A 26,659-nucleotide genomic window follows, 5' to 3' on the forward strand; every position below is an offset into this window, starting at 1 on the left:
GGCCTTTTCCCTCCCCAGCTCTCCACTCTGTTCCTGCCTTTGGGAAAATAAAATGGGACCTGTGGTAAAAAAGGCAGAGAGAGCCTTAAAGACTTTTACATGAAAATAAGCCCCATCGCCATCATCAGTTGAATTTTACAAATAAATATACTTTACGCTTAAGAGATCTTACATAAATACAGCGAATAATGGAAATGGCAGCATGCCTTGATATGCAGAACACTGAATTTGTAGACCTATTACATAGTCCCGTTCTTGGTTCTGACTCCCAGACTGTGGAAATCCTTCTCAAGAGAGTTTGGGTTGGACCCCTTCTTTAGGACCTTCACACAAAATGCTTCCTCCCCTCAATTTCACCTAGCACTTGCTTTGTCTTGAGTCTTTCTTTGCTGCTGCTTAATCATGTCTTATTCTGCTATGTTATCTCCTCAGTTTTTACTTTGTTTTTAATTGCATTTGGTGCTTTTCTGTTTTACACGTAGTCTCTCTGGTGCCTTTGCTAGTGCCAACATATAAGGTACAAACAGATCTGTAAATAAAAATAAAAATTATAGTACTAATGTCAATCTCACTAAGTAAATTTGCAATCTTAATTGTCTTTGTCTTCCCAACAACCTGGGGAGGTAGGTCATTTATATTCTCATTTTACAAAGGGAGAGACAAAAGTAGGACTTGCTTAAGGCCACACAGGAAAACCATGAGTGGTAGTTGAACAGATCTCAATTCAGCTTTTCATCTAGTGTGACACATCCTTGGCTCCTTTGTGACTGAGAACCGACTCTAGTTCACTGAGCCTCAAAAACCATGTTCCATCAGCTCCTGTGTGTAAGAGTGAAAATATGCATCAGAACCTTCTGATGACCTACTTCCACATGCTCTCGCCATGCAGTGACTGAAAAAGTTACCACAGGGTCACAGGAAAAAGGTTGCCTAAATTCATCTTCTGCTTGAAACCAGTTTCCTGAGCAGCTTGTTCTGGGGAAAACAGTGAGTCTATTTCAAGCCCTTCTTTCTATCCCAAAGTTAAGAGCATGTTTTAAGTCTTTGAAGACCCAGATTACAACTTTTTCATTGTTCAGAGTTAAGTTACAATCACTGAACAATCTCACTTGCACCTTAAATAGAGAAAAGCCAAACTGGGGGAAGCATTTATAAAGCCCCCTGCCTTCTGCAAAAGGGGCATCTCTATTATGGTAGTTGTTTGGGGGCGGGGGCACACAAATGGACAAGATTGTTTGCCTTCTCTCAAATGGGAAGGGTGGTAAGCTCTGAAGATACCACCTTACACTGCTGTTCTGCTACAGGCAGCCATTTCAAAGGAGGCATTCTTCAGTGTGCCCCACAACATGAGACCTCTCCCTCTCATTCCCAAGCATCTACCAAGAAAAAGGGAGACACGATCTGAGAGGCTACAAATTGTGGATTGTCTCCTTTAAAGCTCCATTGCCCACTTTAAAGGAAGCAACTGTGACTGCCATCCCTCCCCGCTTTTGGGTAAAACTGCTTTGTCATGAGAATGGGCATGATTTCCAGGCAAGATGGAGGTTCTCTGGAGAGATGGTTCACCGAGCCATGCTGCTGAGGGTTGATCTGTCCTGGACAGAGCTGCCCTTTCCTAAAAAGAATCAGGTCCACAGTCTGCACATCCAACTGACTGATGACTGTACAAGTGGAGTTCAAAACAGGAAGTGCCTCCCTGCACCCCCACACACCCAACTTTAGTTGGTGTACCAGGTATGTGTCTTCCTAGAAAATAATTTCTGGCCATGGATATGCTTGCCTTGATAAATGCTGGGACTGGTTGGCTGCAATAAATTGTACAAGCTGATGTCTCTTGAAAGCTGTTCAGAATCTTCAGATGGTTCCGAATGCTGAGTCCAGGCTGCTAACCAGGAGGATCACTATGGTGAACAGATCTCTCTGGTGAAAGATCTTCACTGGCTTCCAGTCTGTCCCCAGAAACAAGTCATAGGGCTGGTTGTGATCTATAAAGCCTGGAACTATCTGAAAGACCTGTGCTGGAGGTCCTTCTCTAGAAGGCACCACCTTCAGAAGTTAGAGAGTTACTTACTGGGGAGAGGGTGGAACCGCACAGTGGTGCTGTTGTGATTCCCTTATAGATGTTGGACAGAGAGAAATCCTATGCACATTGACTCAGAAATAAGGCTGAGTTCGACAGGATTGATTCTTTAGTAAGTATATTTAGAAATAGTCTCTACTGGTATTTCTAATGGCTTTAAAAAGATATTTCAATTTATTTTTGTTTTATGTTGTTTCAATTAAAATGGGTGCTAACTTGAGGGCTATTGTAGTGGGAAACATCAGTAAAATGAACACATTTTGAAGCAAAAGCTCCCCTCTCATCCAGAGAAGCACTGCTTCTTTGGAGAAAACTTCCTGTCTTCTCCAAACAACATCCCAAAACCATAAAAAATGTACGCAACAGAAAATTTAGCAGAGGTCTGACCTCACAACTCTTTGTACACACTATGGACTCTCAGGGGTCCACTGTGTGTGACTTTTGTCCAAAACCTTTTACCTCCTTATTACTATTGAATGATCATCTCTCTATAGGTTTTATGAATATAGATGACATAAAATCAGCAGTGGGACAACCTCACATTGCCTTATCTTGATTAGGTAGTCCTTTTTCAAAATATCCTTACTTGTACTATCTCTGAAATGGAACTCTTCTCTATCTGATAGGTGAATTTTTTTGTGGGATAAAATAGCAATACCCTACAGTATTTATGGGGAGAGAGCACAAAATATGTTTATATGTCAGATGTAAATGTATATTTCTGTTTGCAGTTAATTTTGCTGGAGAAAATACAAAACATTCTGCCAATGGATACAGCTGTCTTAAATTGCATGAAAGGAGGTTGTCAGTATAGTATTGCTAGATTTATATTAACCTTGGTTAGTGTTCCAAATGAAAAACGTGACAAGGGGCTTTCATCTTTAAAATCAGAATGTTACCACTCTGATCTTTAAAATATCCAGATCAGTTACCATGAAAAAAATGCTGCGCTATATCCAAATGGGGAAATTAGAAGCAAGCTAATCCTAGATTTGTTCAGAGTGCAATGCCACTCCATGTGCGAACATTAAAAAAAATCCATTATTCATTAGCATCACAGTTGTGTGGAGCTCAATCTAGATTAAACAAAATAAAGGGGCCCCAGACAGCACCATCTGCATTGTTAAACAGGCACTTTTTGTCACCCTTTGAATTAGTGGCTTCTCCAAATGAAAATGATGGGAAGTTTGGACAGATGTTCACTTAACTATTTAAACAGTCAGCTTAAGGAACATGAAAAATGTATTTGGTACTGAATTCACCTGCCTCCTTCCAGGGGCTTTGGGGGTAAGGCAGTGTTAAACAGCTTTGAATGTTTGCATAAGATTTAAGGCTTATGTTCTGTCCAGCTGAAATCATGTTGCTTTTTAATGTCTGTAACAAATATAGCTCCCAGCTAGTCTGTGTGCTAATCTTGTTCTCTGCCTTGAACATTCCTTTCCTCTCTTCTGTATACGAACATTTCTCACTCACTCTAGCACTACCAAGTTCGAATCGTCTTGTAAAGGAGGCATGGAACAGTGTAGCCAACGGCATTCAATGATGGTGATAAATGTTCAAAGAACAGTCAGATAATGTAAGTGGGGCTATGTACTATGACCCCATCTGTATGTGGAAGCTCTATACGACTGCTGTGCATTCTAGGTTGAGCCTCTAAGTTGCGTTCCCACACATCTGCCTCCACCACCCTGCAAATGTAGTGTGGGATGGAGGTTCGGGACAGAAATCAAGAATTGCTCTTTTAGTGCATTGGCTTGGTTATTAGGATGAATTAACTTAAGGAAGTTCAGCCTCCGTTCTTCCTGAGAGATTGAAATAACTGGCATGTTTAGCCTTGGGAAGACTGAGAGGAGATATGATAGCTCTCTTGAAAGGTTGCCACACAGAGGAAGGCCAAGATCTCTTCTTGATCATCCCGGAGTGCAGGGGAAAGAAGAACAGGATCAAGTTGCAGGAAGCCAGGTTCTGGCTGAACTTCAGGAAGAACTGCCTGACTTTTAGAGCAGTACTACACTGGAACGAATTGCCTAGGAAGCTTGTGGGATCTCTCACACGAAAGGAACTAAAGATGCAGCTGGACACAATCTGAGAGGAATGGCTTAACCTGAGCCTAATCTTCTTGACCCCTTCCAACTCTACTATTCTATAATGCAATGATCTGCCATGCTGCACTCTCCAAAAAGCTTATCTGGTAGGTTGGAAAGCCTTCCGACCAACATGAAAGGAGCTGCTGGCAGGAGGAGGGCATGGAGACCTTCCTTACTGTGAATGTCCTGAAATTAAGCTACCTTGTGATCTGAGTTATTATGCATTTATCCTACAAGATGAGGTAAGGTGGTGACTAGCAACTACGAGGTCCAGAGATTCTTGAAAAATCTGCCCTCTGTGAATCCTGCTGCTGTCACCCAAGCCACACCTCCTTGCTTAATGTGGAGAACAGAATACGATTCTCCTTTGGATTTTTCATGTTTCATTGTTTGCATTCTTAGCTCAGCTTAAGAAATGACCCAGAATATCTTGGAAAACGTGTATTTTAGAATAAAATACATTTTCAAATGAAAACATTTAGATCCTCTGTGAGTGCGTGTACTTTGCATTAGGTGCATGTATTTTAATACCTATTTATAGACATACTTGTGTGCATTAAAAAAAACTTGTGGATGATAGAACAGACTTTTGAATCAACACCAAACTGAAATGGAGTGGAAATAAACAGATTCATCCATCCCTCTTTACTTGGCTCTATCAGTTCTCATCAGGCACGATGGCAAAATATAACTCCAGTTTAGCAGTGGAATACCACCTGAAATATCAAGAGAGAGAAAAAAAAATAAAAGGGGGGTTTGGCCATGACTTCCATTGCTGGAAGCTGAAGTAAATGACCTGATTAATAAAACACATGCTCCAATTGTTAGATAAGGATTGCTCAGATGTGTGTAGGGAACAGTCTAAAGGATTGCCATATACTTTACCAGCCTGGCTTCCATACTGGCTAGGGATGCTGGGAGTTGTAGTTCATCTCATCTGTAGGGCACCAGGTTGGAGGAGGCTGTCATGCACTCACAGCTTTGCAGTGATGGATAGGTCACCCATATCTGTTCCAAAGTGAATTAGGAGAACACATCTCTTGATTTCTATAGCCCTGAAGATAAGGTATATTTTCCACCAGTAAATGCATTTATTTTTGATAACATGACAGTTGTTTCTCCCTTGAAGGACCTACAATGGGATATTAGAAGTGGCTGGGAATGAGCGGTATTAGGATTTCTTTCAGCAATACAAATCCTCATGGGTTAAAATTACAGAAAAAAGGAAGGAAGGAAGGAAGGAAGGAAGGAAGGAAGGAAGGAAGGAAGGAAGGAGGAAAATCGAAACAAAGGATGTCGAGAAATCCTCCATCCCTCTGACTAGGAAATGCAATCTCACTGCCCCTACAACAAACGATCAGGCATACTAGTGCAGTATATCATGCGATCCCCAACACTTAGCAAGCATGATCCCAACAGGAAGGAATGAGTCAGAGGCTTTTATCCGCTTTTTAAAAACTTTTGGTAAAATAAAAGTTGGCAAGCAGCAAATTTTTAAGTACAGATTTATTTCCCCTTATATAACAGGAGGGCCTGGCCAGCTTGTAAATAAGCTTAGGCTACGCAGATTTAAAATTTAACACAATTAAACTTTTACCCTGTGGTAGTAATTATGCTTAATGGTTCTTACCCTGAACTTAACCATGTCTATTGTTGTCAGCCAATCTGAAAGCAGGAGTTTAGCCAAGGACAATTTTCTGTAGTTTATAGGCACACTAAAATCCTGCAAGCCCAGATCTCATTGGCTGCTGATGTCATTGTGTATAGGAAAAATTAAAGCTAATTGGCATGGAGGACTGACAGTGCATACGAATGAACTGATGGGAGAAAATGGATTAAAAGGAAGCACGCTCCGTGGTGTGTGACTGGTGACGATGGCTTTTTATTTAAAGACTTCTTTGTTTATAATTTAACAGCCATCTTTTGTATGGGGCTGTTACCTTGCAAGCCTCTAGGTAGTTTCCAAGTCAATTGCAAGCATGAATATCTGCCCGGGATTTGGTACTTTGTCTAAAATGACGGCACAGCAAGGATGTCTGAAGCCAAATTTGGCTTCAGCATTTGGTGGTATAGAAGTGAAAACAAATACATAAACAGCTATCACAGGCAGACTGGCTTTTCAAAGTAATGCCACGTTATTCTTTAGGAAAACACACGAGATTTCTGCTCCTTTGTTCCAATTGACTTTCTCAATTGGAGATGAGCTAGCTTTCAAACTCCTCTGCCCACTTCCAATCACGATGGCTTCTGCCATGCTGTTCTTCGCGACTGAAACGGCTTCCCTTCTTCCATTAGAACTGGAACGTTCATGATGGCTTCCCACATACCATGCTGCTCCCATCTCCACAGTGGCTTCTTTGTGGCAAGTAATTCCTGATCCAACCACAAAGAGCAAACAGTGCTCAACACAATGTAGTTGTCATCAAACTGGGAGCCTGCATGCTAGGAATTCAGAGCAGGACCATGGAAACAGACATTGTGACCTGCGAGAGTGCTGTCTCTACAAACGGGGAAAGGATAATTCATTCCCAAGGAGGCCATTTTCAACAGCATGCCAAGTTACAGTAACAACATCCTTCAGTTAAGAACAGAAGAAAAGCCATGCTGGATCATAACAAAAGTCCATCTAGTCCAGCTCTCCGTACACATGGTAGCAAACCAGCTGCCCACAGGATCTCTCAAGCAAGATCTCCGCCAGCCCAAGTTCCTCAGCAACAGGTGTATTCTGGCAATCCACCTCTGCTAGAGGAGGTAGCACATAGCCACCAAGGCTAGTAGCCAATGACAGCCCCCTTCCTCATGAATCTATTCAATCCCCTTTTAAAGATTCAATTTGGTGGTTATCACCACTTTCCGTATTTCCAGCAAATTCCATGTTTGAACTATATGTTGTGTGAAGAAATATTTCCTTTTCTCTGTCCTAAACCTCCCACCAATTAGCTTCATGTGATGACCCCAGGTTCAAGTGAGATGTGAAAATGTCTCCCTCTCCACGGTCTTCACACCATGCATTATTTTAAGCACCTCTATCATGCCTCCTCTTACTCATCTTTTTGCTAAATGGAACAGTCCCAGTTGTCATAGCTGTTCCTCATAGGGGAGTTGCTCTAGCCCCCTGATCATTTTCACTAGTCTTCTCTGTACGTTTTTCAACTCAATAATGTCCTTTTTCAGGCAACCAGAGCTGAACACAATGTTTTAAGTGTGGTCATACCAAAGATCTGCATAAGGGGAGCAAAATCTTGGCAGTTCTAGCTTCTATTACTAGCAGTTCCTAATTATGCCTAGCATGGAGTTTGCCCTGGGCCAACATTTTCAACATTGTCTACTCCTGCTCTAAGATCTCTTTTTTGCTCAGTCACTGCTAGCTCAGATTCCACCAGCGAATGCTTGAAGTTGGATTTTTTTGCCCCAGTATGCATTGCTTTAGATTTACATTGAACTACATTTGCCATTTTGATGCCCCTTTTCCCAGCTTGGAGAAACTCCTTTGGAGCTCCTCCCAATCCCTTTTGGTTTTAACCATCCTTGGCTCCCTTGGTTACATCTCCCCATTGGGAGAAATTGCCATTAATCCCCACCCTAACCAGTTAGTCCATCCATAAGAGGACCACCACCCCTTTTATTCCATGACTGCTTAGTTTGCTCAGGAGTCCTTGGCAAGAGACTTTGTCCAAAGCCATATGGAAGTCCAGGTAAACAGTGTCTAGTGGATCACCCCGCTGATGTCCTTGATGACACTCCCAAAGGACTCCCGTAGGTTAGCGAGAGAAGACCTCCTCAGTTATGCTGATTTTTTTCTGCAGGGCTTGTCTCTCTATGTGCTTACTCAGTCTATTCATAATAATGCTTTTCCCAAAACAAATATTGGGATAACTGGCCTGTAATTTCCCAGATTCCCTTCCCATCCCCACGCCTGATCCTTTTTTAAATGTTGATGTTACAGTGGCCATTTTCCAATCCTCTGGTACAAGGGCTGATTTTAGGGACATATTAAATATTTTAGTATGAAGGTCAGCAATTTCATGCTTGCTTCTTTGAGAACTTTAGAATGAATACCATCTGGAGAGGGTGATTTGCTGACATCAGTTTGTTAATAAGGTTGAGAATTTTGTATCTTGCCACTATCTGCCTTAATTCTTCAGATTCCCTTCCAGAATTCATAAGCTCGGGAACAGAAATCTGCTCTGTATCATTCAGCTTCTCTGCAATCTCCTTGTCTCCCCACTAGTGCTCTTTTAATTCCATTACTGTCCAATGAGCCAACCAATTGTTTAGCTGCTTCCTTTCATTTGATATATTTAAAGAATTCTTTATTGTTGGCCCTGATGTTGTTAGCAATATCTTCAAACGGTTTCCTTGCTTCTCTGATCATCTGCTTGCATTTCCCTTGTCCAAGCTTGTGGTCTCTTCTGTTTTTTTCATTTGGGCAAGAATTCCATTTTTGAAGGAAGCTTTCTTCTTCCTAATAACTTTCTTGACTCCATGCATTAAGCATGCTGGGGATTTTCTGGACTTAGTGCTACCTTTCCTCATTTGTGGCATGCATATTATCTGTGCCTCTATTAAAGTGTTTTTGAGTAATCTCCAAGCACTTTGAAGTGATTTAAACTTCTTGATTCCCCTCTTCAGCTTTTTCTTTACCAGTTCCCACTTCTGAGAAGTTTACTATTTTGACGTCAAATGCAACTGTGTTTGACCTCTGCAGCAGTCTTCCACCTAACTGTATATTAAATCTGGTAGCACTGTGGTGTTTCCTAATGGCTTAACAACATCCACATTCTGTATTCAGGAAGTCTCAGATTTCATCCTTGATTTCATCCACTTACAAGGGTCTCAGAAAAGCTGGAGAAAAGTCTCCATTTGAGACCTTGGAGAAGTGCTGCTAGGCAGGGCCACATGGACAAATGATGTGCATTTGGCATCTTCATGTGCTCATTTCCTTAGTACCAACCTTTCTCTCAGCATTGAGCTTGGCTGAGTCTGCTCTGCTGACATCCAATATTTGACATCTTTTCCCTATCACTATCCCTATTCCCAGGGATTGCCGATCACTATCCGTTTCCCTATTCCCTAGCACCATCACATGCTTTCCTTATATATGAGCCATAAGTGGGCAGCTTGTGGTCCTCCAAATATTTTGGCCCACAACTCCCATGGTCCTAGGCAACAGAACCAGTTATGAGGGACGATGAGAATTACTAGCCAACAACTACTTGCCCTCCCCAGTATAAGTCACCTAGAGCTGGTTTTGTGTTCTGCCTATATGGGTGGCCTTAAACCCTAACTAGGTGGCCTTAAAATGTTAAGCACCCTCAAAAGTTAAGCTTTCCTTAATAAAGGCATTTCCTGAAAGGATGTTTTCCAGCTGAATCAATTGTATTCAAGTCAGTCACATTTCAGGTGCCTGAGGTGAACAGAGGACTCACTGTAGTGATATTTCAGAATAATCACTGGGTTACAGCACTATAAATAGTGGTACTTGTAACAGTATACAATAATCATATAGAAAATCATTCTGTAATAGAACAGTCTCAGTAAATGAACAGCAACAAAATCGCACCTGTGATAACATCCCAATAAAACAAGATACTGGTCCACACACAGTAAAGAGGACTTTTTCGATACTTGCAATCATTTGGGTTTAATCCAAATGAATTCAGTTTACAGTTAGTTACAAACTCCTTCTTTTTCCATACTGTACCTGATTGCATCTGGATAAGGACAGGACGTCACAGAGTCGGTATGGTGGTTAGAGAGGTGAACTGGGGACCTGGGAGATCCAAGTCCCAGTCCCCACTCAGCCGTGACGCTCACTGGGGGACTTAGGACCAGTCAATCACTACCTTACAAGGTTCTTCTTGTGAGGATAAAATTGCTCTGTGCTAGCTGCACTGTGTTCCTCACAAGGGGAAAAAAGGCAGGATATAAATGCAATTTAATAATACCAATCACATTAATGGCTCACTTCTGGAGGTCCATTCATTCCCCAGGTTTAAGAAAACCTGTGGCCATAGGTTCAACAGACTTCACCACCCTACAGCCAAATAGTTCATTTCACATCTCTGTCATAATTTCATCTGAAATTCTGAACAAAACATTTATTTTGTTCATCCTTGAATGTCCATAAATATCCCAGGTATTTTGCTTTTTACTCTCAGATATTAATAGCTATTTCAAAATGGGCTTCATTTTGACACATTTGTGTGAGAGGTATTACCAAGGAGTAATTGTACATTTATGTTAGGTATTTCATCATTAGATGTCCTAGATTGTTTCCACCTAACAGTGCCAAGTACTGAATTCTGTGGAAGAAAACATTCCTTAGGAAAAAGGGTATAAGGAAAGTTTCGTACTTACTAGACAATCTTCTTACTTTTAAACTACTGCACCCCAGCCTGGCACCCGCTAGTGGTGCCACACTGTAATACCCAACATGCCACCAAATCCCATTAATGGAAATCCCAGTGAAGATTATGGGACATGGAAGCTTGGATGGAACACTAGTCAGTCAGTTACTGATTCCGGCATTTAATCAAGGTTCCATTAGCTGGACCTGGGCATTTCACGCTCCAGTTGATCAGAATTCATGGTGTGTTCTTCATGAGTGTCAGTGTAACTCTGTATCAGCGTAGCTCTATGAAAACAGTGCAACAGCTTTTATGAAGCTCTGCTAATCCAAAGGATCTAGGCATTCCTTAGGCTGTTTGGGCAAATATTTGCATTCTTATTTAACAGGATGGCAACCAGTGAAATGGAGCATCATGAAAGTGAAGTGCCTTGTACCATGTTGCTTGTTTTATTTGATGAAAGGTGACCTATTTCCACATTTTTTACACTTTTCCACTCCAATGAAGAGACACTCAGCCAGCTGGAGTTAGATACAGGTGCTACCTTTTCATAGTCGCTCCTCGGCATAAATACAGTAAATATCTTACCTGTCTTCTCCAAAATATAGGCCATCTTTTTGGTTGTGTTCAATAGCAGAAAGCAAGTAGACTTCAGAAGGATAGTGCCCTGCTATTCTTTTTTCCCAGCAACTTTTTTGTTCAAGAGGTAGCTCAACTATCTGACATGGCAAACCCACATTAAATGCCAAGCCTAGGACAGAATGGACTGACTATCAGTCATGTGAAAATTGGCACAGGCTAAATTGAGCCCAATCTATCCATCCTTGCTAAACACTGAGGGAAAGATCCAATGTGTCCGGTCACTGGCGTTATTTGTGTTGCACCAGCAGAAGCCAACTGTGCAACACTGATAGTGCTTGCTAGAGTGAAGGGTTTTCTGGATCTGCAGGCCCAGACTGATTTCTAGAGCAGAAATCATTGAAGCCAAAACAGCTTCTTTGATAGTTTTCTGTCATGAGGTCTGCTTCAAATAATGGCCCTGCTTTTGTACAAGAAATCCACTCAAGGAGTCATTCTAGTATGTTCAGGTTTTAAGCCATCTGTTTTCCTGGTCATGTCAGAATTTAAGGCCAGAATAGTTATGAGGAATAATTTCAGAGACTTTATTCTTTTCCGTTGGCCCTCTTCTTACGCCAGCTGTGTGGGAAGAGGACCAATGCAGCTGCTTTTGGCACTCCCAAGATAATGCAAGACATGCTACATAAAGCCAAGGCAGAATTATCCCGACAGGACAATAGTGGCACAGGGTGGATACACAGCCTGAACTTTCCCCACATAGCCCAAACCTTCTCACTCATAGCAGAGGGGGGACCAGGAACATGACAGGATCATGCAAAAGTCTTTCTTTTTTGAAGAGATGGCTAGGTTAGCAAAGAGCAGAATAAAAGAAATTACTCAATTCAGACAATGCCCAAACACTTCAGGGCAACATAGGATGCAGGAAGGCAAACCAAGTATTGGGACAGCTAGTTCTTCTCCTACAGCATAAGGCAGTACTGATCAGCAGAAAGAAGCGCCTCATCCAAAGTGTATTCATCCCCACCCTATTCTACTAGTGTCAAACATGGACACTTACACCAAAACATAAATGAAAATTAGTCAACACAGAAATGAGATGTTTGAGGAAAGTGGCTGGAGTGACTATAATGGATAAAATCAGGAATGAAATAAGGGAAAGACTTGGAACAGAACCAGTCCTTAACAATATACAGAGACAGCAAATAAAGCCGTTTGCTCATGTTCTTGGGAGTCCATACTGTTCAAGGCATACACAAAAAGAGGAGAAGGCCAAAGAGTGTGAGGCAGAGGAAGATGGAGAGGCAGCCTCAAAGACACACGACAACAGCATCACATCACAATGGTTAATGCTGCCAGAAGTGCACGAGCCAGAACTTTGTATCTCCCTTGACACCCGAAGCAGTAAAAGAGGAAGTAAAAAAGGAGGATTCAGTTCAGTGGTGTTTTCAACACAGCTTCCAGTCATGGAGGGTGGAAGGATTTTTTTTTTCTGGGTGTGTATTTTCCATGTACTCCAGAATTTTCCAGAATCCTAGTCTGTCTCTTTTGGATAGACTGTATATTTTTCTGAAAGAGATTCATGTTTTTGTACACAACCTGAATGTGTTGTTTTAGCTATGGAATTTGATTGTCTGGCCACAGTCCTATTACAAAGGGCAAGATTCTAGACACCTAGGATACCATGGCTCCAACCAACATTAACACACAACTTGAGCTTCACTGATGCTCTGCAAACACACGTGAACAGAGCAGAGGTCTCTTTGGAGAGTTTAAAAATTATCAGTAGCAAAACAGCAAGTCTGAGAGTGCCAGGGGCAGGTTTGAACATCAAACGACTGAAAGATTTAGTCCACGCAAGCTTTTCACTTAATCACAAGGCTTTAGGAAATAATAAAAAAGTCAGCTAACAAACCAAGTGCAATCTATTTCTGCCTTTAAGACCGTAGGATGTCTTTTTGTCAACTCCCTCAGTTAAGATACCAACTTTTGGGAGGATCCTGCTCTGATAATGACCCCATTTTGGGTTGCTGTTGTGGTTGTTTTTCAAGAAGTCCCAAACTACCTCCTGTGATAGCTGCTCCACTGATGCCCAAGCAGCATTTTGGAGTAAGTCTCAGTAGCTTGCTACCCCTCATTTTTGTGGGGAGGTGGGAAAAAATCTGCATTTTAAAAAAAACCTCACCCTTTCACGGGTTCACTGGCACACTACTATAGTTCTCTGAAATATGGATTCTTGCCTAGCCAATGTCCTGGTAAGTGACTGATGTCAAAATATAATGGGAAACATCCACAGACATTGACAAAATGAAACTGCATATAGTTTAATTTATACACATTTCACAGCCGTTAATTGGTAAGCTGTCAATTGAAAAGCAAATTGACAAATTGGTTTTCGTCCTGAAAGGACAAAAGAGAGAGCCAGTGTGGTGTAGTGGTTAAGAGCATGGGACTGGGACTCAGACGATCTGGGTTCTGGTCCCCGCTCAGCCATGGCGCCAACTGGGTGACTTTGGGCCAGTCACAGACTCTCAGCCCAACCTACCTCACAGGGTTGTTGTTGTGGGGATAAGATGGAGAGTGATGCAAGCTGCCTTGAGCCCTTTGTAGGAAAAAGGCAGGGTATAAATCGATAAATAAATAAATAAATAAATAAATAAATGGGTCGGTGAGTATTTCCCCCTTATCAATGGGATCCAGTAATTTTTAACAATTGTCCTGATGCTTTGCAGCTTCTCCCACCTTTTATACACTTCCCTGAACCTCTGGGCACTCCACGAAGTGGAGATCTACATGCCATCTCCCTTTCATGAGCATTATCTTTTGACAGCTGTCCAAAAAAAAAAAAAGTATTTTTTTCTTCTAACCTGTTTGGCATATCTGAACATTTTGGGGTGACCGGTAAACATGTGGTCATATTTCACTACTTTGCTTTTCAACTTTAAGCTTGCCAATTGGCACCTGTCAATGGCACCTTTGTCCATGTTTGTGGATGTTGCCCAATGAACTTTGACAGCAGACACTTAGCAGGGGAGATTATTTATTTATTTAAAATATTTATACCCTGCCCTTTATACATCATACATTAGTCAGGTAAGAACACATATTTTGGATGGCCACAAGTGTGCACCTCTGAAAGACTGATTCTTTTAACATTACGATATCATTCCTGCCATCCAATTTTGTAGTGATCCAGTGACAGTCATTGCAAAGGGCCACTGGCTGTCACTGGCAGTGGCAGGGCTGAGGTCACCAAGAGCAGCAAAGGGGTTTTGCACTAGTCTCCTGAGCTCAGACAACACAGTGCTTATTACAATCAAGGTTGTAAGGTCATTTTGTTGCTCAAAAGCAAGACACCATGCAGGAGGTTGACTGGGTTTGGTTGATATGACAAACCATATCGCCTATTTAGCCATGATAGATTGCCATGTTGTGTGAACCCAATCAATATGTTTGTAAAGCAAAAACTAGAGGTTTTGAGAGACAGAGAGGATTGCGTTTCTCAGTGTGGCGTGTTCTCTGAAGAACTACTAGTTCCAGAGCTCCTTCTACACAGGAGGAAGAGGGAACAGCTGGTAAGAGGCACAAATCGCCATTAAGCCTGGAGGAGTAGAAAGCAGTGCTGAAACAGGATTTACAGACCCAAAATATATGTGAGTAAATGTCTAGCTCTCTCACACACCATACTGCCATGCCTGGCTTTAAATAAAAATAATGAGATCATTATTATAAACTGTATCAGTTTAATAGGTCCCAGAATCCAGTCATCAACAATCTGTCCATTGATGGTCAAGCTGGAGATTCCATATGTGCTGGAAACTGCAGAGAAGGCAGTGCCCATCTCTCTTTTAATGGGAAATGCATTTTGTTGAATGACCTCTAGCCAGGCCTGTTTGAATGGGTGGGCTTCCCATCTGGGACTGGAATTAGACTAGCTAGGGCATCGCCCCTTCCTCCTGTGGCACTTTGGCACTGAGATAGGTTACACAGGTTACACTTTGTGGAATGGGAGTCCTTCAAAGTCATCTGTGGAGTTCTTGGGGCCCTAATGAGCGAAGACTCTGAATTTTGTGTGTATGTGTCTGTGTGTGTGTGTGTGCTGGCATGCAAGGACATGGGATCAGCCTTATGAACGACTGCCTTGCTTCCACCCTTGCAGTTTCCTGGGAATTCCTGAGAAAACAGCCCAGGACACTGTAGCCCTGTACTCCTTTCTGCCTGCCAGCAGCAATGGATCCCTCCTGTTGCCACCCCAAACCTTCTTGAGCTGCGGCTTTGTTTTTATCCTGCTCTCTGCATACAGTTCTTGTTATCGCCCTCACACGCTGGATCCTCTCTTCTATTCAATTTTCTCTTTTACGATCAGCTCTAAATACAAAATATGAGTTTTGAATGTGTGCCACGTAGCACTTAAAGTATAACTCTGTACTTTACATTTTTGTTCTACTTTTAGCCATAATCGTTCTCCTTTATTTCTACTACTGTCTTGTTACTGATGGAAGTCGGTCTTACCCAATCTGTCACACTCCAGGTAGGCTAGACTACAACTCCCATCACCTCCAGTCAGCCACAGTACTTCGTGTGGGTGATGAAAGTGATAGCCCAACACATCTGGAGGACTACACATCTGTTGGTGATCCACACCTATCCCCTGGCATGTCCAATCACAGATATCTGACCCAGCACACACGCTGGGGAAGACTAATGCATGTAATGAACGACTTTAAGAAAGCAGTGATAGTAAAAACAGAAAGTATCCTGGGACCTAAATCAACTTACGGGTGAAGGCAGCACCTTCAGAGCAGAAGGGGCCGATCCTGAGAAGTACAAGGGGACAGAGGCTGGGACAGGTAAACGAGAAGGCAAAGAGGTATTATGGGAGCGGAATGATCGATGTGGGACGTCACAGGTCACTATTTGTTGGCGGTCAAGCTCAACTGTCACAGGCTAAAGGGCATACAGGAGTCTGGCGATGGAAGCATGGCAAGGGGGAAAGGAAACAGGATGTGCTGGGTGGGCATGGGACACATGGAGGTTTAGGTGCGGGGGGCAATGCCAACATTACAAGACTCCTTAGCCCTCTTGACGCATGGCTCGCATGTCAGGCTGTGGCAGTTCAGAGCAGGACTGGGGCCTCATCCCTAACCCTGACTCCAGTTTTACATCCCTGGGCAAGCCCTGCGTTGTGTGTGTTGAATGTGGTTGCCTACAGAGGGACACCTGTGCAGGAGGTGGAGCTCCTGTGGGACTGCCATGCTCAGGGGGTCTAGACTGAAAGGTGGGGCTGGGCATAAGTACTGGGGCCGAGCTAGGGGCATGGCCCGCGCGTGCTTCACGCGATGGGAGCTTTGCCACGAGTGACAAGTGAACACGGTTAAACTCTCTTAAGGAAATTAAGGGCAGAAAATTTCCCACTGAGTAATATACTGAGTACTGCAGCCGTGGGGACTTGCTGCATTCATGCTTTGCATTTTCAAGTTACACTTATAACATATGTGCCTGAAGAAATCATGGGAAGCGACCCGGTGGTGGGCTTGTCTTGGGCCCTTATTTTAGCAACATTTCCAACCAAATTAATGTGTGTGCATGCTTTCAACAGATTGATTCTCTCCATTTCGATTTAGCAATTCTTTATTCCTGCTCATTAATATTTGCAGCCAAAGGTCATAAACACTATATTTATTTGTCTGGGGAAAAACATTATCTGCCTGAAAAAGCCTCTCAGCTTTACTAAGTTTTTTCCTGAGCTCAGAAGTTAGAGTCACTTGTATTAATCACCCTGACATACTAACTCAAGTTTTCAGTTAATGGGCAGTATAGAAATTAAATAAATAAATAGCTTTGGTGCACACACCTGACTTTGCAGAGCCTGCGTGTAGAACAGTGAAAACTCTGTAGTGGTTTGTGACTATTTAATTTTTGCTCCAATGTGCTTATTTAGAAATGGTAGCCCAATGAAAACTCATTATTACTGGGCATGCAACTTTCTAGATGGAAGTGGTATACTTCAAGAATCAATGTCTGACTTTGCACAGAGAGTAATCAAAGTAGACAGTGCAGCTACTGTAAACACCTTTCATCCGCAGGGATCGCAAAGCACTTTACAAATTGAAATAGAATGTCTGCAGAAATGCTTCCAAGGCCAGCCTAAGAAACAGGACACCGCACAGTGCCACTATGGAGTGCATTAAAGACAGAATGTTGCTATTTAGCCAGAACAAGGCTAGGACCACGACTTGTGAGCCGGAAAACGTTGTTTTCGTCAGGACACGTGGCGATGGTTAGGGTTGCTCTTCTCAGGACGTAAGAGCCAGGGAGCCAACCCATCCCAGTTAACTGAAATGCAGGTCACTTCACTGCATTGACTGTTGGTGGTCTAAGGGGTGACTGAAGGCATGTCGATGCGTTAAAAGATATTGGGAAAGATGATGAACTTAATAATAGGATACTGGAAAGCCATTTGACAACGCCCTGCCAGAAAGAGGCCAGGAAGCTTCCTTCCTCAGCTCCATCTGGATGGGTGGTGGGATGACGAGACCAGGGCTTCCTCAGAGATGGGGACTCCATATGGGATTCTTCTCCTGCTCTGCCATTAAAGAACAGTGTCAGACCCACTGTTGAAGACCCTGTGCTTTACTGACCAGGAACCGCACTTTCCCTTGCCATAGGTGTTCCCCGACCCCGTTTTATCTTTGTTTCATTTCCTAACTTGCTTTCTTCCTCATCAGGAGTAAGGATCGTGTGGCCTTCCAGATATTGTTGTACTGCAAGTGCCATCATCCATCACTGTTAGCTCTGCTGTTCTTGATGCATCTTTTACTTTTGCTCAATTATCATCACTGATGCAGAATATGATGCGTATCTTCATTAAGAACAACAGCTGTCACATCAGATCCTTTTTGTTTGTTTGTTTGCTGAACAGTCATATCAAGGGCCACAATGATGATGATGACGACGACGACAATTATTAATGAGTAGACCTTGATGGCATTACAATTATTAATGAGTAGACCTTGATGCATGACAAATGTTCATGAAATTAAGAGTTGTGCAGCCCCGTGCTTTCGAGTTGTTTACTTCCTTCCCCATTTCTCAACATCAGTGGTGAAACTGCTTATCAATGTGCCTATTTGCCTGCTAAGATTTAACTGTCAACCTTAAGAAAGCAACCTTTAATTTCCTATGATGTCCTTCTATTTGCATACTGAAGGAAACAAGCTCTGCTAGGCATATGGTATTCCAATAATGTGACGGTCAACCATTAAAGGTATCATCAATATATGGAAATGTGCTTCTCTGTTGTGCTTGACTTTCCCCCGCTGCAACAAACTACACACACCATGCAAAAGTAACACAGTCAAAATGAATGAAACCGAAGTAGCCTAGGAGAGGTGGGAAAGGAACCTCATGCCTGCTGAAATCACATCAAAGTGCCTGAACAGCAATGCTGACATAGCTCACGGTGATTATTCACATGCATCGCCTGGGAGCATTTCAAAAACATTTATCTGGGGGAAAAAATAATAAAACTGATGTTTGTATAAACCTAAGTTTAAGTGGTAGGTATGGGACATTTATTTTCAGTAACACCTGTGAGAACCCATCGGATTGTTCAAATAATTATTCATAGCATTCAAAAAGGTACTGGGCAGAATCATAGAAAAGCTACTCATGACTACTGGGAAGAGACTGGGCTGTGATTAACTGAAGACCCATTTATTTATGTATTTATTTATTTAAAACTTTTGTAGACCGTCCCATTAGCAAAGTCTCAGGACAGTTTAACAATACAAAATGTAAGGGGAAAAAAACTAAAACACAACATCCTAAAATTTAGCTAATAATAAAACCCCAATTAAAACAGTCAGGTCTTAAATCCCACAATTTCAGTGAGACTCCACTGTGACAAGCTTTTGCTGGATTGTGGGGCCACAGCAAATGATCACATGGAACCACAATTCCACTGGATATCCAAGAAGAGCTTTCCAAATTACGCACAAATGGAGGGAGAGAAACCGTGCATGTTCCAGCTATGTGCAGAGTTCACACATCTCACTAAAGAGAGATGTCTGTGTCTCACCCGACACAGAAAACCCCAAAAGAGGATGCGCAAGCCGCTTTCAATGCCTTTCATCCCACTGACTCTTTTGCCATGGGAAGAACTGTGCCAGCTGTCCCCCGACACTGCAACTGGGCCGGGGAGGAGGAAAGAGGGGCATGCCAGGGATGGGGAGGAGAGGAGGTGGGGCCATGAGAGTGCACTGGTTGCAACGGGTGCCCCAGCCCCCTTCCTTCCCCACTGCCTATTCCAAATCTAGATGGCTGAAAAGAGCCAGTGTGGTGTAGTAGTTAAGAGTGCAGGACGAGGACTCGGAAGATCTGGGTTCTAGTCCCCACTCAGCCATGGCGCTAACTTGGTGACTGGGCCAGTCACAGACTCGGCCTCACAAGGTTGTTGTTGTGAGGATAAGATTGAGAGGAAAGGGAGAGTTATATAAGCTGCATTGAATTCCTTGAGAGGGAAAAGGTCAGAGAGCAATATAATGAATAATAGAGATACAATGTGGGGCTCAAGGAATGGTGGCGATGGAGATGGCCACCCTGAGCCTTGCAATAGAGGCTCATAAGAGGGTTTAGCAGCATCAGCCATGAGTGGAACAAGCTTGAAGGAATGTGCCCAGGAGGCCAAGCAGCGAGCTGAAATCAGGTGTGCTTGGCTAATGAAAAGATGCTATTGGACAGATGGTCTTTCCCAAGTTGGAGTGCCAGAAAAGAGACTACGGTAGTAGGCAGCATAGAAATGAAAACATGCATAAAGGCATTGTAAATCCATACAGCTCTAAATTTCCATAATATGCAAGGTGTGGTTTAGGGACCTATTTGAGATTTGATTTAAAACAAGGAAAAAAAAGGTTTCCTTTTTTTAATAATACGTCAGCGCTCTTCCCAAAATAGTTATAATGATTTTCTCTGGAAACAAACAAGAATATTACCAGCCTAGCCCATCCTGATGGCTGAGCAGAGGATCCAACACATCCTATCCCAGCATGGATGCAGAGGAACCATTTGCATTCTTGATCCAGAGCTGGAGCCTGGATCCACAGCTTGATCCAGAGCTGCAACCTTGCTTCCTCACTTCAACCCTGTGCTGAGGTAACAGCTACTAGCCCACAGCTTGTATTCCATCTACAAGTACATCCAGAGAGGTCCTGCATCCTCCTAGCGCTAGTATACTGATCTGCTAAGGGAGTGTGTTAGTTCTGTGTTAGTTCACGCACTTGGAATAGCGAGGGGGTCCAGGCTGGGCAGCAGTGTTAGCCTGAGATGTTTTGCTGCCTGAGGCAAAGAACGAGCCGGACCCCTCTTCTATTCCATCTACAAAATCCAGCCAGACAGGTGGCTGAATGTTTCTTTAACGCTGGGGGTGCAATGGTTTCCTCAACCACACAGGAGGGCAGCAGCCTAGTTTTGGGGAGCACAGGGTGGGACATGAGGCCCACTCTCTCCCAGCGCCTTGCTGCTGTCTGCCAGATTCCTGCTCCTGCTGGGCAGCAACCACCTTCAACTTGTCCTTCACTGAATGTCTCTTTAGCCAGAGCAACACAGGCCTGTGTGTCGCAGCTGCTGGTAACTCGGGAACATTTCCTAATAGGCATTTGGATTTTTTTATTTCCCGTTAACTCTCCTTAATCCAGAACTGCTTTCCTACATTTACGCATCATCATATTTAACAAATTTCTGAAGCCGGCAAATCCTTCGTAAGAGAGCTTACAAGTGCATTCAAGCCTACCTAACAAAAGCCACTACACTGAGTAAGAGTCACGGTCTCCAAAACATTCCTGGCAACTGCTTATCCAACCACATTATAGGCTTGTTTCACATGACCGCTGTTTTGGAAAGGAGAAGTAGTGCCAGGCGTTACATCTAAATTAGCCGCATTATTATCCGACTTATCTGCATTGCAGCCAGAAGCAATGCAAAGCCTTTCAAACTATCAATGCCCTCAGTATGCTTCGTGCCAATATGTCCTGTCTTCTGTGAGGGGAAGTGGCCTTCCATCATGGAAGGTTCTTCTGTTCAATCATCTCCCCACCATTGCTGACCCCATCCAGCAGGTCTTCTGGCTCTGGCTAGCATTTTCAGGAGGCTGCTGTAAAAACGAGAGGGGCCGGCAAGTCTGCTTCCACCAGTGCTAGGAATCCAGCATAAACCTGCCTCCAGCCCAGTAGGAATATTCCTATAGTGCTGCTTGTTGCTTATTATTTGCATGTTTATGTTATTTGCATTATTGTCCATTTAACTCACTCATCTTAAGAACAGACCGGAAAATCATACAGCAGTGTGTTATCACTGAACTCATCTCCGAAAATGGCTTGCATTTTAAGAGTCATTATTCTGTTGCAGTATCCTTTTTTCATCTTGATGTTTATGTATTGTGACTCCGTAGATTACTCTGATCAAGTGGCACAGAAATTCTGCCAATCAATCAAGCAGGTGGCACTGATCCTTGCCACTGGCATCTATTCAATCCATATATAGATATTCCAATTAAGTGGGCAGGTTTTCAGAAGCTCTGGCAACCAACCCAGTCCCATTGATTTCCTTAATATTGATGCAAATAAGTATCAAGAACTTCAGGAGGCCATTCACTACAACACTGCTAGGAAAACACAAATTGTATTTTAGTTAAGAAAGGCGTCTACTGAGTCTTCTGCATGTAAGTAAGATTTCTGCTAAGAAAATGCGCATAATTCAACCTTCTTTAAAGATGGTGAACTTATATGTGCCAAATACAGCTCCAGAAATACTTATGTAACAAATCTAGCCACTGTTGAAGGAAAACTAGTTTTAAGACGATAATGGAGCCACTAATTCATCAAAAATGGTGAGACTCTCTCCTACAAACAAACAATAAATGCTGATTCTCATTTAGCTGGTAAGATGCTCAGTACACACTATTGTGTAGGATCTGACTTGCTTTCCAAGGAGGGGAGTTTTGCCTGAGCAGAATTATATAAAGAATGCTACCACTAGTGGAAAAGGGGGGGGGGGAATCTTTGCTGACTCCCTCCCCCATGATAGCCCCCAGTGCCATCTTTTCCATTGTTAACACTGTGGAAACACACGTAGCTGCCTTATATGGAAACAGGCAAGTGGCCCATCTAGCCCTATATTGTCAACACTGATTGGCAGCAGCTCTATAGAATTTCAGGTCGGAGGGCTCCCAGCCTGGGACTGTCAGTGCACAGCAGGTGCCTACAGCCCCTCCCTACTGGGACTGCTTTGTTGGATCGGAAGCCACCCAAGGATGGAAGAAGCCCTCCCTTGCAGCGGATACTGGATTCAACTCGAAATATCCACAAACATGTGAAGGAGACATTGCACTTTGGGAACAATATGCTTAGTTGTTTTTTCTATATACAAGTATTTTGAGTTCTACAAAAGAAAACGTTCATGGGAAGGCAAACTAGAGCAAAGAAAAGATTAATCACTGCACCCCACACCTATCCCATCTCTGTGTTTGCCGGCATGGGAGTCCCTGTACATCTATCTGGGTAACAAGCAGTTTGTCCCTTCATAAGGAATGGCAGAATAAAGAGGTAGAGCAGGATGTATTGCACCACTGCAGGTGGGGAGCACCATTTTTCATCCGCTAGGAAATGCCAGCAAGCCTTTGCAGTGTGCTCATTTCACTATGGTAACTCTCCTATCACATTCTACTTCCTTCTTTTCTGTTACTGCATCTTTGACTTGGAAACACCCCCATTCATAGAATCATAGAATAATAGAGTTGGAAGGGGCCAAGAAGGCCAACAGGTCCAACACCCTGCTCATTGCAGGACTCCAAGGTCCTCTCCAATGGCTGTCCAGCGGCATCTTGAATGCCTCCGGTGTTGGAGAGCTCCCTAGGTAATTGGTTCCATTGTTGAATTGCTCACACAGTCAGGAAGTTCTTCCTGATTTTCAGTCGGAACCTGGCTTCCTGTAACTTGAGCCCATTATTCAAACTCCTGCATTTCGAGATGATCAAGAAGAGATTCTGATCTTTCTCTATATGACAATCTTTCAAGTACTTGAAGAATGCTATCATATCTACTGCAGCCTTCTCTTCTCCAGGCTAAACACACTTAATTCTTTCTATCTCCCCTCACAGAGCTTTGTTTCCAGTCCCTAGATCATCCTTGTTGCCCTGCTCTGAACCCTTTCCAGCTTGTCTGCATCTTTTAAACTGCGGTGCCCAGAACTGGACACAGGACTCCAGGTGAGGCCTAAGCAGTGCTGAATAGAGGACAGCTAGAACTTCATGTGATCTGGAAGTGAGACTTCCATAAATTCCAGGCTTCCTTGCCTCACCAGATCCCCCTGCAAAATGTCAGGCTGCTCTTGAAGGACAAAGAGAAGCTTGTGTAGATCAGCAACATGTGACCCATGCAGATGAATTCTGACTCCTCCGGTGCCTTGATAGGTAAGTTTAAATTTTGCATCCCTGAATCTTCTACTTTTCTCTTACTCGACTTTGTTCACGTGACAAACATGCATATTCTGGTGTAATTCAACAGTGCCACCTAGAGCATTTCTGTTTCATCACCCTGCAGAGAAACCTGAACAAGTCAAATCTTATTGTTTGTTCCCCAATATACACTGTCATTTGCAAAATGGTTTGCCCAATTGGAACTGGCTGGCTCTTTTATCATTCAAATGCACTCTTGTTACAAAGGCAGGCCCATCCACTAAGTAATTTTCTGGCTGGACTACTGACATCAGAAATGGAGGATATTGCCCCTTGGGATCACACAACAGTCAATCTCCACAAGAAGCTAGCTTTCCCTGATCTTAGATTCCCATAAATATGTAACTTCCTAACAAGAGGTAATTAGGCAAAATGCATTTGATGTGCCTGCATTTGGTTATTTAAACAGCACTTCAGGGGATGGGGGAGTTGGACCCTTTCTACGTTGTGGTCCCAACAAATATATCTCCTAAAACTGTTCCTCCTTCCTGGGGGGAAATCACAGCTTTGGGGCAGCAACTGTTGTTGGGGGTGTAGCGTTCTTTCTTACAGCCCTGATCCCCTGTAACTGCTCAGTCAAGACCAAAAAGACAGGCACCTTACATGTACCATGTTCTTGCCTTTAATGTTTCATCTGGTTTGCTCCTGAGAGTGTTGAGAAACAAGGCTGGATGCGAATAACTCCCCCCCCCCTCTCTCTCTCTCTCTCTCTGGGTGTGTGTGTGTGTGTGTACATGTAGGGAGATTTTAAATAGCAGTTGAGGAAGAAAGAGATTGCTGAGAGTTGACTGAGATGCTTCTGGGCAGAACGTGCGGTACAAACCTACATTTACCTCAGGTAATCTCTGCGGCAGAGAATGAGATTTGCCTTTGTGTAAAGTGTTGATCCAACCTCTCCCAGGCGACAGTCACAGCAGGCACACTTTAGACAATCCTCATGCCAGTATTTATCCAAGGCCTTCAGAAGGTATCTGTCCTTGATCTTACGGTTGCAGCCCGCACAGCCCTTTTGCTTCCCTTTCGGTTGCACAGATAACATCGGCACGCCTGCAAATGACAACACACACACACACAAAATACAGCAGTGAGAACATAACCAGGAATTTTCTGAGTCTTTCTGTAGAAATCCCAAGGACAGGATGCAGCTGATGGGCTCTTGGTCTGGTAAGCTAACCTTCCAGACACGCCCCCCCACCCCGCCTGTTCCTTCTGTGCAAAACGAGCAGAGAACCTGATCAGAGCAGCATAAGGAGTTGCAGGAAAATGGCAAATCTCTGCTCCCCCACCCAAAACCCCGGCTTTTTGCCTCAAATTTTGCATTAACCTTTTTGCTCTGCAAACTAGACAGATCCCTATATTGTGTCCCTGCCCAAATTTCGTTCCAGTTCCATCTTACTGATCAGAAGCCTTACCGTGGGTAAAAATACTTTAAAATGCTTTGCATGCTTAAAACCAGCTCTTAGACATGTACTCTAATAGCTGGCTTTGTACACGTTAGACAGGCTTCAGGGTTCAGAATAATAAACAGGTGGCAGCTTTTGGGAAGGCCCACACCAGAAGGTGGCATAAAGCATACTTTGGCCTGGTCCAGGGCCACAGCGGGGCTGCACTCCTACTGCGCAAGAAGAATGTCGGCATGACAGTGCCAAGCACGCAACCCAGGGACAGGCTGGTCCTCTGGCCAGCAAAGGCTCTTGTCCGCTGCCCTGGGACTGTGGAGGCAGGCCAGCAAGCGGTGGCCACAGCCTCCGAGCAGAAACAAGGACTGCTGGGGCAGCTGCAGCACTGCTAGCCAAATGGGGCCACCAGGGCCAGAGGGTACATCTGGGTCCAGTGGGATAGAAAGCCATTTGACAACTCACCACTTTGTTCCCATTCCACCTTTCCCTTCCACCCTCCTGCCTTTGCATCTTGCTTCTTTCGTTTGTACCCGTAAGAAGAGTGCCCACCCTCTCTTTTAAACTGGTGTGAGCAGGCCTGGGAGCTGTTTTTCTCTGAGCAGGGAGGTTTGCTTGCTTGTTTTTTAAGAGAAAAAATAACCATACATCACAAGATGCATTTATGCTGGAGCCTGTGCATTTAGTCTCCAAGTGGAGAGAAGCGGGGTCATGGCTGCTGGCTTGGCCCTGATGCCATGCGCCCACAGGCTCCGCCCCATTGCTGGTCCCTTCAGTGTGACATGCAAGCGTGGTGCTTGCACACACGGCCCCTCCAGCAATCCAGGGGCTTCAGAATCCCAATCATCCTGAGTTCTCAGTTACGTAGCATTTTACTCAAAAGTATCATTTCCCACAGTGTAAGGTGAGGTTTGTCCAAACTTTGTAACTCAAGGTTTTTCAATCCAGTAGCTCATCCCAGAAAAACAGAATGCAAGGGAAAGCCTTTAGACATGAGAACAAGGACAGAATCCCCCAGATTGTGCTGCCATTGGCAGGAAGAGGTCTTTATCTTTTACAAAACTTCCTTCCCTGGGCCTGCCCAGAGAGGGCGTGCTGCTGGGGGCTGGACCAGGACTGGAGAGGCCCTAGGATTCCTGCCCCCTCCTGCCTCCCCACCAGAACAATCCCCTTTCTCTTCCTCTGAAGCTTCATTTGCAGTCTTAGGAAGCAGCTGGCACAGTTCCTTCCACAGCAGCTGCAAGCATATGGGGTGCCAGAATTTCCCCATGACATAGCAGTGCGTGAAGCCTTGAAAATGGGGCTCCAAACAATCCTATGATCCCTCGGACATTCTCCAAGGGGCCATAGGATTGATCTCTCCTTCACTGTTCTTTGGGTTTTATTGTGGAACACAGGGTCAGCCTATAGGTCCATTTTTATTTTGTTTTAGAAACAAATGAAAATAAAGCAAAGCATAACAAACACATTTTTTAAACAGTCAAGGCAGTTGTGCTAAGAAGTGGGAAGCCAATTCTTCAGGCATCATGGTTCCATATAATATTTGATTATACTTGATTATGGCCAATTAACAATATTGAGCTGGTCAATTGCCTGGCATGGTTGCCCATCAAGGTCAATTGATGTCAACAGCTGAAGCGCTTTCTGGATGGAGTCTA

General features: G+C 43.6%; 1 protein-coding gene across 1 annotated transcript in view; it reads right to left on the minus strand.

Moving 5' to 3' along the window:
* Window positions 1-26,359, minus strand: part of LMO1 (LIM domain only 1) — a 42,879-nt gene extending 16,520 nt beyond the window's left edge. The window contains exons 1-2 of the mRNA XM_044425910.1: window positions 26,347-26,359; window positions 24,438-24,651 (exon numbers count right to left, since the gene is read on the minus strand). Coding sequence (XP_044281845.1) covers window positions 24,438-24,643 — 206 coding nt within the window. The 5' untranslated portion in view covers window positions 24,644-24,651; window positions 26,347-26,359. The remainder of the gene's footprint in view (window positions 1-24,437; window positions 24,652-26,346) is intronic.
* Window positions 26,360-26,659: the final 300 nt, after the last annotated feature.

Source organism: Varanus komodoensis, unplaced genomic scaffold (genome assembly GCF_004798865.1).
Source record: "Varanus komodoensis strain SLA01 unplaced genomic scaffold, ASM479886v1 scaffold16, whole genome shotgun sequence".
Taxonomy (NCBI): Eukaryota; Metazoa; Chordata; class Lepidosauria; order Squamata; family Varanidae; genus Varanus; species Varanus komodoensis.